This window comes from Hemitrygon akajei, chromosome 19, assembly GCF_048418815.1.
Source record: "Hemitrygon akajei chromosome 19, sHemAka1.3, whole genome shotgun sequence".
Lineage (NCBI taxonomy): Eukaryota > Metazoa > Chordata > Chondrichthyes > Myliobatiformes > Dasyatidae > Hemitrygon > Hemitrygon akajei.
In genome coordinates this window covers 16,013,106-16,029,473 of record NC_133142.1, presented here as the reverse complement: position 1 = coordinate 16,029,473, position 16,368 = coordinate 16,013,106, and the positions used below count along the sequence as shown (strand labels likewise).

General features: G+C 41.0%; 1 protein-coding gene across 2 annotated transcripts in view; it reads right to left on the bottom strand.

The window, feature by feature from the left end:
* Positions 1 to 16,368, bottom strand: part of LOC140741767 (haloacid dehalogenase-like hydrolase domain-containing 5) — a 42,703-nt gene that overhangs the window by 4,149 nt on the left and 22,186 nt on the right. For both annotated transcript variants that reach the window (XM_073072139.1, XM_073072140.1), the window contains 4 exons: positions 14,538 to 14,650; positions 10,372 to 10,465; positions 2,066 to 2,099; positions 826 to 1,000 (listed from right to left, as the gene is read on the bottom strand). In XM_073072139.1, coding sequence (XP_072928240.1) covers positions 826 to 1,000; positions 2,066 to 2,099; positions 10,372 to 10,465; positions 14,538 to 14,650 — 416 coding nt within the window. The remainder of the gene's footprint in view (positions 1 to 825; positions 1,001 to 2,065; positions 2,100 to 10,371; positions 10,466 to 14,537; positions 14,651 to 16,368) is intronic.

The window sequence follows — 16,368 nt, the reverse complement described above, 5'->3', positions numbered from 1 at the left end:
TTACTTGTCAGAATTTAAGCCACTGAGTTAAATTCACCTCAGGAGATGCCCTGCAGCGTTATGGTCCAGACAAGGAGCCTCAGCAAAGAAGCCTCACCTTTCACCTTTCAGAGAAAGGACAATAAAATTCTTTTTAAAAATGGACCAGTTTGGCAACCTGCAGTCATTCGTGGCAACCTTTTGGATAAAGCTTCACCTAATGAAGTTCACAGACAAAACGCTGGAGGAACTCAGCAAGCCAGGCAGCATCTATGGAAAGGAAGTTTTGGGCTGAGACCTTTCATCAGGATTGGAGAAGAAGAGGACAAAACAGAGCAGGAAGGTGGGGGGGGGGGGGGGAGGGAAAAAGTGCAAGGTGGCAGGTGATATGTGAAAGTGGGAAGGGGAGAGCGGGTGAAGTAACTAGCTTGGAAATTGATTAGTGAAAGAGATAAAGGGCTATAGAAAGGAGAATCTGATAGGAGAGGACAGAGGACAATGGAAGAAAGGGGGGCCTTTATCTCTTTCACTAATCAACTTCCTAACTCTTCTTCAATTTCTTCCTCCCCTGCCCCCCCAACACCCTCCTACTCCGGCTTTTCCCTCTCCTTTCCAATCCTGAAAAGGGTCTTTCTGAAATGTCGGCTGTTTACTCTTTTCCACAGATGCTGCCTGGCTTGCTGAGCTCCTCCAGCATTTTGTGCGTGTTGCTTTGGATTTCCAGCATCTGCAGATTTTCTCGTGTTTGTAATAAAGTTCACACTCATTCTGATGATCTGAATTTAAGTCCAGGGTAGGTTAGGTCTCACTGTAGCTGTCCATTCTCATGCAAATACCTTACCATACCTTGGTGATTTGCCCTCTGCTACCCACATCAAGTCTGTGTTACAAGCCACCACAGGAATATGAGGGTTAGGGAACTGTCGAGGATTTCTTTCTGGGTTTCCACCAGTCAGGAGGACATCAATAATCAGCTGAAGGTGTGTTTCCCATTGGACAGGCTCACAAAACAGGATAATAGCTAAAATTAAAGTTGTAGAAGGGAAGAAAAGATGCATTTCATTAAAAAGTTTTGATGCTCTTATCCAAATTTAGAAAAAAAAAGCTCTAGAGGCAGTACCATTAAATTCCTTGCTAAACACCAAGATCTTTGCAATGCAACAGTGTATGCTTAGATTCATAACATCCTTCACAGACTAAAGAAACACCTATGAAATATGTGAAGGACCACTACATAAACAAAAAAACATATTGCTACTGATAATATGAAAGTATATTAATTTGTGACGTTGTCCATGTTCTTGTATCAGCAAGCCACAAGAGGGTGAACAAGAGTTGTTTTGATCAGAGCAACAGAAACTAAATGTCAGTTGAAACACCACTGTCTGGGAAACGACCAGAAAGCAGAAGGTGGGTATAGAATTATTAATAGCAGTCAAGATTATGGATCCTGTAACACTCCCTTAAAATTTAAATCTGCAGTTTCCCATTGAAATTTATCAAAGCTTCAAGTGATTGCTCAGCACCTTTATCAGAGGCACTCTTTCATGGTGGCAGTTCTTATACCCTAATATGTCTTGTGGGATTCATTATAAACACTGACATGTAACCAGGGTGCATGTACAAGAAAAGGTGCAAAATCTGCGGTGTAATAGAGATAAGAATTTCACATATATAACTAGGAAGTACTGAAGAAATCAATTTGTTTAAAAGACTGAAAAATCTCTTTACAGCTGGTGTCCCGGGGATCGAAAGGTATGGCAATCTTGCAAGAGTCTCAGCAGATTGTAAGCTATAAAATATAATACCACAATCCAAGACAGAAAGTGAGAAACGACTTTGCAATCATGCAAGTTGCATGCCAAGTCCCTCAAGGGTGCTGCAAAAAAAATTACTCCCCCCCAACCCCAGAGCTGACCACTACTTCATTCTGACGTCTCAGAGTGCTGTGATCCCCAGTTTAGGTCACGCCTCTGCAAGAACAAGGTAACATTAAATCTTGCCCCGGTTTTACTGTCAGAACTTCCGAACAACTAAAACGTCAGCACAAACTATTTACACGTACAAAAATATGGCTTTTCAATACCTTCAATGGTCGGAAGCTCTATGGGTATAGATGGCTGGAAAAGAGAGAATTCTCATGTCAAAAGATTACTGAAATACAAAGTACTGCAACTTCAAACAAGATACTTTTGCTTCTATAACAAAACCAGAGAATACTGGACTGACTATAGCAGAGTACAGTAGATGCATACTATGTTAAGGCTGTACAAGACGTTGGTAAGACCCAATTTGGAGTATTGTGTGTAGTTCTGGTCACCTACCTACAGGAAAGATCTAAATCAAGTTGAAAGACTACAGAGAAAATTTACAAGGATGTTGCTGGGACTAGAAGACCCGAGTTATAAGGAAAGATTGAGTAGGTTAGGATGTTATTCCTTGGAACGTAGAAGATTGAGGGGAGATTTGATAGAGGCATACAAAATTATGAGAGTTATAGATAGGGTAAGTGCCAGCAGACTTTTTCCACTGAGGGTGGGTGGGCTGACAACTAGAGGCCATGGGTTAAGGGTGAAAGGTGAAAAGTTTAAGGGCACCATGAGGGGAAACTTCTTCACTCAGAGGGTCATGAGAGTGTAGAACGAGTGTGCAAGTGGTACATGTGAGCTCAATTTAACGTCTTAGAGAAGTTTGGATAGGTACATGCATGGTGGGAGTGTCGAGGGCTATGCTCTCAGTGCAGGTCAGTGGGAGTGGGCAGTTTAAATGGTTCGGCACAGACTAGATAGGCCAAAGGGCCCATTACTGCACTATACTTTTCTAAGACTCTATCAGGCAACATCTGTAGAAAGAGAAATAGCATCAGTATTTTAGGGGAAGCGTTTTGAAAAAAGGTCTTCTCTTTCCACAGCTTCCAGCACACATTTAATTTCACATTTCCGGTGTTTACAGTTCTTCAATTTTTATAATTTTGTTTCTAGATTCCTTGATTTAGATTTCTATAAATTCAAATTGAAACAGTATCATTTTACAAACACCCTTTTACTAAAGTAATTTAATTCTTTGTATTGGTATGTAACCTATGGGGTGAACAGTGTAGAATTGTCAAAACGTAAGGTGGAAGAAATTGTTTGTCATGGCCTTAGTAAAATGGAGAGCTATGCAGGAGGGAAGGGTTAGATCGATTTTAGAGTACTTTAAAAGGTCAGCACAACATCGTGGGCTGGAGGGCCTGTACTGTACTGTAATATTCTTTGTTCTTTACAGGGCTTCCCAGAAAAGATTGGAGAGTCAGAGTTTCATTTCAAATGAGGAAATAATGTAAATGATAATTGAGAAAATACCACTGGAGAAGTTAACGACCCTGAAAAGCGGCCTGTAAGGTTGATGAGCCAAACGTTTGAACAGCATTTTAATGAATGGGGATGATCTAATTGCAGTTTCATCAACATGGCTTCAGGGTGATAAAAATAGCACACTTAGGAAGAACAGGAGAAATGGAAAAGGAGGTGGAGTGGTGCCATTAATAAGGTAATGATGTCAGTACAGTGGTTAGCATAAACTAAGTAAAGCAGCCAGCACAATTAAAGACTCCACCCACCCTGGATATTCTCCTCTTCCCTCTCCCATTGCACAGAAGATACGAATGCCCGAAAGCCCTTACCACCAGTTTAAGGACAGCTTCTACCCTGCCGTTATAAGGCTATTGAATGGTTCCCTAGTATGATAAAATGGAGTCTTGACCTCAGAGTCTTCCCCCATTATAATGTTCCACCTTATTGGTTACCTGCACTGTGCTTTCTCTGTAACTGTTATACATTATTCTGCATTCTGTTCTATCTCAGTGCAATCTGTCATGATTTGATCTGTATGTTCAATACACCAGACAAGCTTTTTCACTTGTTACAATTATAAACTAATCCCAACTTGAGAATATGAGAGTAGACTATCATGTCATATTACAGATCCTGAGTAGCTTTTTCCTCTCTTGATTTTAGAAGAATGAAAGGCGACCTCATTGAAACGTATTTCTTAAATGACTTGGCACAGTGGACGAGGGCAGAATGCTTCCCTAGAATTAGGGATGACTTTATCAAAATAAGGACTGAAATATGGTGAACTTTCTTTGCTCAGTGGCTGGTGCATTATAAAAGGCTCAAGACTCAGCTGAAAGTTTCAGAGGGATCAAAATTCTACTGCTTATTGTTAAATTGTGTCTGCAGGCCTAGAACCAGTCAAGGAAAATATCCTCCTTGCATCTAGCCTGTATATAACCATATAACCATTACAGCACGGAAACAGGCCATCTCGGCCCTTCTAGTCCGTGCCGACGCTTACACTCACCTAGTCCCACTGGCCTGCACTCAGCCCATAACCCTCCATTCCTTTCCTGTCCATATACCTATCCAATTTTACTTTAAATGACAATACCGAACCTGCCTCTACCACTTCTACTGGAAGCTCATTCCACACAGCTACCACTCTCTGAGTAAAGAAATTCCCCTTCATGTTACCCTTAAACTTTTGCCCCCTAACTCTCAAATCATGTCCTCTTGTTTGAATCTCCGCTACTCTCAATGGAAAAAGCCTATCCACGTCAACTCGATCTATCCCCCTCATTATTTTAAATACCTCTATCAAGTCCCCCCTCAACCTTCTACACTCCAAAGAATAAAGACCTAACTTGTTCAGCCTTTCTCTGATAACTTAGGTGCTGAAACCCAGGTAACATTCTAGCAAATCTTCTCTGTACTCTCTCTATGAATAAACACTTGATACTACATGTAGCAGGACATGGATAGACAGTCAATGTTAGCAAAGCCAGTCATGAGATGCAGGCAGGGTTTAGGATGATGTTGATAGAAGAGGCTGGATTCCTGCTGATTATTCTTTTAAAAAATGAAAAATCAGTAGGTTGGTGCTGTGGACTATACTAGGTTGCAGCAAAAGCATCTATTACAATTTCTTTACACAAAAAAACTTGTATTATAATTTATGTCTTTAGTCTTTGCAAGTCAGGAACATGTATTCAGAGGGGTTGCAAACTACAGCAATGAATGTTAGCGTAGGATGAATAGAAATGGGTGCTCATTGATTGGGCAGAATTGGTGAGCCAAAGGTCCTGTTCCTGCATTACATGACTCTGCAGAAGATACCAGACAACATCTAGTAACAGGATGGGGGCAGATTGTCAACCTTCGCTCAAGGTCTGTGATACTCAAATAATACTGCATAATGTTTGTTTTTACTTATGATTTTTAATTTTGTCTTGTATTTTTACGACTATTTTGATTTACCTTTACAATCTATGTAAAGCACTTTGAGTCTGCATCTTAATGTATGAAAGGTGTTAGGTAAATAAAGTTATTATTATTAATTCCATGGATTCAATGTGAATTCTCCCTTAAACTCTTTTGAGTTTGGAGTGAATAAGCTCTGCCAATCCTGTAGACAATACTTCCTTAGATTTCAAACTTCCTGCCTTGACCTTTTTTAAAAAATAGAAATTCCAAATTATTACATTGCAATATGTCAGTAGTACTGTTCTTTAAATGTCAGGTGCATAACTTTAACCTTAGTACTAACACTATGATTGATTGGCATCTGTCGTAGCCGATGACAGATTTGTGCAGTTCTGTGGTGGGTTCATAGGTAGCTGCTGAGTTCAAGTTGTGAGTGATGCAGATGTCCACAATAAGGACATGAAAACTGTGCTGGGTCTGGGAGTGGAGTTGCTGAGATCACTTTCCTTCTTTGTCTGGCAGCAGTTAGTACTGCTCGATATCTCTCTTCCAGGAGGTTGTGAGTGGTTCTAACTCGCCAGCCACTCCGGTCTTGCGCACTCTGTTCTAGCTGTTTTGGTACAAGCCCAGCCTGTGCAATATTAGCTTCCATTGCAGTCCTTGAACCTCTTACAGGGCCTGCATCAACTCCTCTTGCCCAATGAAAGCTCACACTATACTATAGTAGCTGCTTGGGGATTTCAATGATGGGGCAAGTGAAGTTATCCCCTTTGGTTCAAGAGCCCGATGTTTGAGGAGTACTAACTGTTCCCAGACCTGGTGGTTTTACTACTGAGGCTCCTGTACCTCCTTCCTGATGGCAGCAGTAAGAAGAGTACATGGCCTGTATTGCCAAATCTTCACAAACTTCTAAGACAGTAAAGGTGCTGTTGTGCTTTCTTCATATTGGTAATTATGTGCTGGACTCAGGACAAATCCTCTGAAATGATAACACTGAGGAATTTAAAATTGCTGACCCTCTCCATCTCTGATCCCTGGCTCGAGGATCTCTAGTTTCCTCCTCCTGAAGTCAATAATCATCTCCTTGGTCTTGCTGACATTGAGCGGCACGGGGAACAAATCAGTTAATTTTGATTGCAGTGCTGTTAGTTGGGTTTCGAATGGTGGTTAAAATATCAGGAAGATCTCCCCTCATTTTTCATAGAGTAACATCGGGCTCTGTGTTCCCACAACCGCCTCCCAAAACACTGGTTCAATGTATCACAACATTGTGCAATGGTAGGTGTAAACTCTTGCAAGCAAACAGCTCCACAAGCAACAGCTATCACTACTTAATCCAGTTGACTATTATTTTTAACAGGAATGCCTGGCATGTATTGAAAAGCATTTTTGTTTGATTACAAAACAACATAGCTATCAAGCAAAGTTATTTATCAACAAGGATTATACATTTGTGTTAGATTTGGGGATGGCAAGTCTCCAATTTAGTTTATTAGCCAAGAGACACATAAAATTATTGGATGTGCATATAAAAATATATCAAATTAGAGAAGAAAATACCAGTTTATCCAATGGAAAATTCAAAATATCTGTTCCAAGATTTAGGTGCAATATAAAATCACTTCCGTTTCTTAACTTAAACCAACAATCTGGTAATTGGATTGATTTTTATACACAAATTGCATGAAAAGTCAATTAAGGAAAGGTAAATCATACTTGGCATCATTTCCCAGTAAAAGCATGTTAGACCAATATATCCCTGTTAGTAAACATGACATTTTCTAGTTTTGGAGATGCATCTATAGGCATCACTATTCACTATTCCTCCTTCAGCTTAAACTGGAGCTCAAAGGTCTCAATAGATCGTGGGCACATTGTGCCAGCTTGTTGCTTTTCTTGCAATAAGGAAACATTCTGTAGAAGACAACACACTGCAGGAATACTCAGTTTCCAAAGAGATTGTTGGATGGATGGGAGGGATCAATGGTTAAGCGCCCTGCATATGCAGTACTCCTGATAAATATCTGATGGGTAGAAGAGAGATCCAAATGATCCACTCAGCAGTCCTCAGAATCCTTTGTGGGACCAGCAGTCAGATGCCTTCCCTTGCAATTTCAGTACCAGACAGTGATGCAACTGGTCAGGATCCTCCTGATGGTGCTTCTTTAAAAATTGATTATAATGGGTGGTGTGCTCACCTCAGTCTCTTCAAGAAATGCAGATGCTGCTGTACTTTCTTGAGCAACGAGGTGGTGTTGAGGGACCAGGTGAGATTGTCCGTTGTGTACACTTACAGAAACTTAGTGTTTCTAACTCTCTCTACGGAGGAGCCAAGCACGTGAAGTGAGGACTGGTCAGCCTGCTCCTTCCTAAGATCCACCATCATCTCTTTGGTCTTGTCTACATTGAGACTCAAGTTGTTGTGCTCGCATCATTCTACCAGTCACCCTACCTCCTCTCTCTACACGGTCTCATCATCATTGAAGAGACCACCCACTCTTTTGTCATCGGCGAGCTTGATGATTGGGTTTGAACTGGACCCGGCAGTGCAGTCAGGCGTCAGCAGTGTGAAAGCAGCAGGGTGAGCACAGAGCCCCGAGCAGTGCTAGTCCACAGTGTGATAGAGCTTGAGATGTTGCTGCCAACTTGGACTGTGGCCTTTCTGTCAAGGAGTCCAGGATCCAGTTACATGGAGGGGCGTTGAGACCCAACGTGGACAGTTTACCCACCAGTTTCTACGGGATGATTGAATTAAATACCAATCAAAGTCAATAGAAAGTATCCTGGTATATGAGGCACCATTTTCTAAGTAGGACAGGACAGAGTAGAGTGCAGAGGCTATGGCATCGCCAGAGGACCGATTTGAGCAATAAGTGAACTGGAAAGGGTCCAATTTAGCAGGAAGATGTGACTTAATGTGATCCATAACCAGCCGCTCAAAGCACTTCATCATTGTTGAGGCCAGTGCCACTGGACAATAATCACTGAGACAGGTTACTGTCGCCCTCTTGAGCACTGGGATCATGGTGGCCACCTTGAACCCTGAGGGGACAGTGGACTGTTCCAGAGAGATGTTGAGGTTGCCCATTAGAACCTCTGTTAACTAGGCTGCACAATCCCTCAGCACCCAAATATTATTAGGCCCCGCAGATTTTTGTAGGTTGACTCTGGTTCCAGTCTTCCTCACATCAGCTGTGGCCAGACAAGAACGCCTGCTCCTCGGGAGAACGGGGGCCGAGTGTAAAAGACATTTAGCCTATCAGGAAGAGAAGCATCACTGTCGTTGAGATTTACACTCCAGGGTGTACATTAACACCACGATGCCTTTCATATATCACTACCTCATATGTGGGTTTCAAAATCCTCAGACTACATTGCAGTGTGACCTTGTGGCTGTTGCCCATCTACTGCAGGGATTGCCAACCTTTTTATGCCATGGACCCCTACCATTAACTAAGGGGTCCGTGGACCCCAGGTTGGGAACCCCTGGTCTAGTGGAAGGCTATTCCATTTTCAATACTGTTAATGACCCAAGGAATGCCCCTGCCTTAAAATGTCCGGCCTCAGACCACTGCTCAGGGTGAACTGAAGGAGCTGGCTGAAGGGCACAGGCAGGTGTGCTGCTCAAGAAATCATGGTGGAATTGTGAACTGTTGCCTCTGAGTAGGTGAGGATGCAGGGAGGCAGAAATGGAACACCATGGCATCCATTATCGGTGTTACTGACAAGCAGTGCATCTCTAAGTGCTAATGCATGGAGATTTGCCAAAGGATGGAATACATCTTTTTGTTCAATGTTACTATTTTCTTTTAAAGAGGTCCAAATCAGCATTAGCACATACAAATACAATGCTGTAGCAAATTAAAGCAATGTTATAGGAATATTAATAGGGTTTTGTTTTTAACAATACAATTAAGAACTTAATGAGAAGTTAACTTATGGCCCATTACATGATACAACACTGGTTTTGCATCTATACTGGTTGCTACAACCTAATGTTACACGGGTTTTAGTTCAATGTGATCTGGGTGGACACTATTATTGAAGGGAATGCTACTTACTATAATTGTGTTTGTGCTCAATTTTTAGGCCACTCCATTATTCCATTTTCCTTTGAAGGTGTTACAGTAACATTGCAATTACACTCAGTGACCACTAGTTATACATGTACACCAGCTCGTTAATGCAAATAGCTAACTAGCCAATCATGTGGCAGAAACTCAAATGTATAAAAGCATGCAGACATGGTCAAGAGTTTCTTTTGTTGTTCAAACTAAACATCAGAATGGTAAAAAAAATGTGATCCAAGTGACTTTGACCATAGGATGATTGTTGGTGCCAGATGCAATGGTTTGAGTCTCAGAAACCGCTGATCACCTGGGATTTTCACGCACAATGATATCTAGAGTTCAGGGAGAATGGTGTGAGAAAAAAAAACATCCTGTGAGCAGCAGTTCTGTGGGTGAAAATGCCTTGTTAATGAGAGGGGTCAGAGGAGAAATGGCCAGACTGGTTCAAGCTGACAGGAAGGCCACGGTAACTCAAATAACCATGGTTACAATAGTGCGCAGAAGATCATCTCTAAATGCACTACATTTCAAACCTTGAAATGGATGGGCTACAGTAGCAGAAGACATCAAACTTCATGCCTCCTGTACCTAACAAAGTGACCACTGAGTGTATAAAATACAGACACTGCTATGAAAGGCTCCAAGCTGTTTTGTGAAAAGAGAACTTTCACACAATAAAGGCAGCTTAGCACACTGCAGTGTCAGAAAAGCTTCCAATGATCAATGCAATACAGGCTGCTGAACTTTTCCACAGGTTCCACTGATTAGCAAGCGGCTTAGTAGCTGCAGCAACAGGGAACATTTAAGTAATAACAAATATTAGAATTCTATAATTTTGTTTTGTAACGACCGATAATTTAATAACTTTGCTAGCAATGTGATCATTTGCTAACTTTGGCAAATTGGCGTAAATCTAATTAGTAAGAGGAATGTGCAGTAAATTCGCCACACGTTCACACAAAAAAAACTCAAGAGTAATTAAGAAAAAAAATTACATCTTCAAAGTTTAAAAAAAAGTGACCATTTGGAGCAATCATCAGTAACTGAAACTAACGAGCTTAAGTAAAACCAAGACTTACCGACAAAATAGGCTTTCTATCATGATCCATCATATCCAGTAAGGGAAATGCCTCGCGTAACATCTCTATGGTAATAACACGAGTAAAACCAATACTGGTCTGGGAGTTAAGAATCATAATTTTAGTTAAAGTAAAATGCATATAGCTGACAGTGAACTTTCCCAGAGTGCCAGAAGGAGGAAGGGGGAGAGAATATCACCTAAATGACACTTCTAAAGTAATTGTTGTGACCTGAGTGACTTGGATAGAAAAACTTCAATATTAAATCATGAATCTCGGAAATAAAACTTTTTTAAAGGAAGTACCGTGAAATGTCAGTGGATTGTTCAGGTGGTGGTGAAGAGTACCAGTGGTGATGACTAGATCCTAGTGAGAAAGTGTACAACACCATAACTGGAATAAGATTTTACAAGCAGATTTCCATTGTCTCTCAGAAATTCCCCAGGATCTCTGTCCACCTCCAATTATGGCCTCTTGCAGACTTCCACTGCTACAAACTTGTTGGCTGTTTCTTAAGTTTTGTAATTGCTTCCTAAACTTCTACTATTCTTTTGAATCTCTCCCAAGAATTTAAATATAAAGTTGTGTGCCTCAGTGTCATACCTAGCTTAATAAAAATCCCATTAAGGACCTTGAAATGTTTTAACCCCAAGACCAAAGTCACTTTGTATGTCCAAAGTAAAAGGTGCCAATATACAGCAATGATTGAGAACTAAAGTTAAACGCTTTAATTATTGTCAAAATTCACAGATGCTATAAAAATCTTTTCTTCCCTCCACTTTTTCCCGTGGCACAGCAGTGCTAGTTGAAAAAAAAATCAACAGGTCATACTAGTTGGAGGGAGAAAGCAGTCAGATGGAAGTCGGAGGCTGTTGTGGCAAAAACTGGTGGGGCAAGTGGTCAGAGTGATATCGATGGATTCGTAGCCACATCAGCAAAACGAGTCCAATGATGGGCGTGATCACTCCAAATGAGAAGATAAAATGGGACATTAAAGATCAAGGCCTTGGGTTCCTGTGAAGTGCCTCAGGTGGGAATTGGTGCTGTAACTAGAGCAGGTAGTAAATCTCTGGCCAAGGCTATCTTCAATGTTTGATGCCAAGCCGGTTCATGGATTTTGCTAGCAGGAAGACACATTGTGCAGCTGGTGTCAACTATGTGTTAAATGCAGATTGACACCATGTGCCCCGCATGTCTAGCAGCTTTGTGCACCTACATCACACATACTGTGGACCAGGATTACTATCCATGCATTAAGCAATTGAATTATCAGCTTGTAACACTGGATTCACTACCCCCAATCTCAGTACTCAACACTTGTCAGACTCGGGTATTGCTGACAAGTTTCAAAATACTTTTAAAATGCACAGACTGCGCACAGAAGAGAATACCACATTTTTAAAAAAGGTTATTCAGCTCGGAAATGTCCTTATTATTTTGGGATTTGCCTTTGGAAATGAATGGAAATTCTATCATTCTGTGAAGTTGTCATGTTCACAGTAGCTGTGCTCAGACTGAAGCTTCCATTTTCTGGTTGAGATACCGCACGGAATAGGCCCTTCTGGCCCTCTGAGCCGTGCCGCCCCCCCCCCCCGATTTAATTCTAGTCTAATCACGGGACAATTCACAATGACCAATTAACATACCAACCAGTACATCTTTGGGCTGTACCGGAGCACAGGGAATATACAAACTCCTTACAGGCAGTGTCAGGAAATGAACCCGGGTCGTTGGTACTGGAAAGCATTGTGTTTCTCAACCTACGTCAGTGATTTTCATTTTATTCATTTATATGCATGGCATTCAAATTACAATGACCACCAAATAAAGCTTTTAAAGTTCTAAAAATTTTTATGTGCAAAAGAGAAATTTGTCAACATTCTCTACCGTTTTCTTGTGAGAATCTAGAATCTACGAGGGGTGATTGCTAAGTTCATGGCCTAAGGTAGAAGGAGTCCATTTTAGAAAACCTAGCACATTTATTTTTCAACATAGTCCCCTCCTACATTTACACACTTAGTCCAATGGTCGTGGATCATACGGATCTTGGACCTCCAGACAGTGTCCACAGATGGGTGATTGATAAGCTTGTGGCCCAAGGTAGGAGATGAGTTATACAACTCTCGTTACATGAACATGCAGGTCAACTCTTTGAGTGATTATGCAGAAAGTTTGAAGTTAATAACTCATCTCCTTCTACCTTAGGCCACAAACTTATCAATCACCCGTACTGTGGCCCACTTCTGGAGGTCCAAGACACCGACTTCTACAAAGAAGGGATCCGTATGCTCCACGACCGCTGGACTAAGTGTGTAAATGTAGGAAAACTAAACGTGCTAGGTTTTCTAAAATTGACTCCTTCTACCTTAGGCTACGAACTTATCAAACACCCCTCATACACCTGCTTAGTTAGCAATAGAATAATATTTTCCCCACACACTGTTTCAAAATCATATCAAATTCCTGCAACTTCAGAAAAAAAACAGAAGTAGTCTGAGAAAAGGTTAGTCTGTTAACCTTTGTTGGGATAACTGGGATAATGTTTCTTTGTGAGAAGCAATGTGTTTGCTAGTGTCGGTAAATCACTGAGGGAGCTCACCCACTGAGTGGGGAGTTACTGATCTTAACACTCCATCAGCAATTTGAGGCAAATTGCAGAAACGCACATAGACAAGCTAATGAGACGCAAGTTTCCAAATAGTTCTGCTCACAAGGAAGTTTTATTGCAACTCTTTCAGGTTGACCACCTCAAAAATTCTTGCATTTATATGCTAATTTTCACAGAGCTGAAGTGTTTTCCTGTAGCTTTGAAGGCAAGTGTATCTTGGGCTGTGTCTCAATACCTAGGCATCCTTGCTAAAACTCTGCAGGAGTGTGTTTGGCGGTGCCAGGGAGGATACTTCTGCTGGGGCCAACGGGCAAATGGCTGAGTGGCAGTGCACGCCTACTACTGTTATGCCAGAGCTTCTGTGTACTTCAGCCACACTTTATTAGGATTTTGAGGAGATTTGGTATGTCATCAAAGGTTCCTACAGTTCATTGTGACTGGCTGCATCACAGTCTGACATGGAAGTGCCAATGCACAGGATTGTAAGAGGATTCAGAGTATCGTAGACATAGCCAGCTACATCGTGGGCACAAGCCTCCCCCCCAAAAAAAAAGGTGCCTCAAGGTGGTGGTATCCATCGGTAAGGACCCTCTTCTCATTACTACCATCAGGAAGACTGAAGACCAATGCTCAATGTTTTAGGAACAGCATCACACCCTCTTCCATCAGCATTCTTTATGGTCTATGTACCCACGGACACTACCTCACCAGATTCATTCCTCTCCAGCCCTTTCCCTTTCCTGCCCACCTGGCTTCACCTATCACCTTCTAGCTATCCTCACCCCCAACGTTTTTATTCTGACGTTTTGCCCCTCCCTTGCCAATCTTGAAGAAGGGTCTCAGTCCAAAACGCCAACAGTTTAGTCATTTCCATAAATGCTCCCTGACTTGCTGTGTGTTGTTTTGGATTCCCAGCATCTGCAGGATCTCATGTTTACGACTTATTTCCTCACTATTCCTGTTTTACACTATTTGATTGTTTTAATTGTAACTTATTTGCTATGCCTGTGTTATACTGCTGCCACAAAACATTTCATGATTAAGTCAGTGATAATGAATCAGATTCCGATTCTGGGTTATTTTGTAGATTCTGCACCTGCCTCAAGCTCACTTTCCTAACAGCTTTTCATCTACAAAAAGACAGTGTAATGCATCATTGAACAAGAATGTAGAATACCTAAGGGCCAGTTCTCATCCCATGTAACCACCTGCCAGGATAAAAATGATCACTTTATTCCTTTCCTGTTTCATGTCTGCTAACCAATTCTTAGTTCTTGCAATACTCCAACCCCATTAGCCTTTGTTTTGTGTAACAACCCTTTGTATAGCACCTTATTAAGTGCCTTTTGACAAAACACAGTAGTGATTCCTTTTTATTTCCCCTAGTAGCTATATCTTCAAAAATGTTAAAATATCAGAACTGAATCGACTATGTAAAGCTCTGCTCCCCACACGCTTTTGAGATGCTCTTTGTAGATGTTCAGAGTTCTTAGACCAAAACACACACAGACAAAAAAAACTTGCTGCAATGATTCTGGCAAGTTTCTCAAAAGGATACCTTTTAGCAATGTCCATGACTGGCCCCTGCCCAGACACCAGAACACTCTTGTCATGGTAGCGTTTAAACATCTGGAGTGGACTGTGAGACATCATAACCTGGTCCTGAGAAATCTGCAAGATATATATAAAATAAAATTAATATCTTACAGCAAAATCTTAAATTTTGCAAATTAGCTCAAATATTGTTGATTAACTTCCTTCTCTCACAACAATGAAAGAGTATCAAAACCTTTAAAAATGAACTACATTCCCTTTACTGGCCCCATGCCCTACAATATGTATGAATTTCTTTTGTGCAGTAGAATATTATTCACTCTCAAACTTACTCATTTTATAAACTAATTTGCAAATTGGTATGAGTTCACTTTTGCTTAGGTCTCCATTAAGAGCTGGGCTCAGCCTATTTAAAGTATCTATATTGAAGGTTCCCTTGAAGGAGATTGCCTTCACCTTATCCATCCCAGTTAAACCAAAGGAGTTCCTTAAACCCTAGAAAGTGTGCAGATGCTGGAAATCCAAAGCAACACAAACAAAATGCTGGAGGAATTCAGCAGGCCAGGCAGCACCTATGGAAAAGTGTAAGTAGTCAACGTTTTGGGCTGAGACCATTCTTTAACTGCCCTTCATTGGATCAGAAATTCTGCATTGTCCCTGTATTATTCCCTATACTGTATGTGGGATTGTTCTGATTAGACTAAAATAACAAAGTTGTGGCTATGTGATTAGTGCAGAGATTCTAGATAAAAATCAAGCAGCCAGTTAACTAACATGTTTTGAAACAAAAATAACTACATTCTAATTTAACGTTAATTCTAAGAAATGTATTTAAATTGTTTCATATGCTAATAAATTAATATCTACATATTGCTACTTAACACGTGAATCAAAACTATCTTCCTCTTTCTTACACTTGGATGATAAATCCCAAGTATACAACTCCGACTGGCTGCATCACTGTACAAAGTCAAAGGAAGTTGCAGAGAGTGGTAAAGTTAGCCAGTTGCATCATGAGCACTAGCCTCCATCATATCCAGATTAACTTCAAGGAGCGGTGCCTTAGGAAGGTGGCGTCCATCGTCAAGGATACCCACCACCCAGGACATTCCTTCATCACACTGTTACCATCAGGGAGGAGGTACAGAAGCCTCAAGGCACACACCCAGTGATTCAAGAACAGCTTCATCCCGTCTGCCATCCAATTTCTAAATTGAACCTATGAACCCTACCTCACTACAATTTTTATTTGTTTTTCTGCACTACTTATTTCAACTATTTAATGGACATATATATTTAATGTAACTCAGTTGTTTTCTCGATATTTATTTATCAGATATTTCATTGTACTGCTGCCGACATATGCCGGTGATATTAAACCTGATTCTGATTTTTTTACATTACAACTGAGGTGACAATATCAAATGTGGGTCCTACTACTATCAGTGCTATAACACTGGGCACAGGTGTCTAGGGATTTATTTGTTTATTTCTGTAAAGGCCATGAAACAGGCTTCTCCAGCCTGCCCAGCAACCCACCTATTTAACACTAGCCCAGTAGATGAATGGTGGTGGTAACAGGATTGGCATAAAAAAGTTGCCTATAGACACTGCACTGAAGACAGTCACAGATTGCAAAGGCCTGGTGTCTTTCTGATCAGCGAAATGGTTTCATTTTTGCAATTGACCGGTCACTGGGCAAGGAATGTTTGCGATATACATGCACACACTGTCAGAAAACTCCCAACAGGTTTCCATCTCCACTGATAAATCTTCCTATGCTTCCCCTTTTATATCTTTTATTTCCTACCAGCTTGGATTTTTTATTCTGTCAT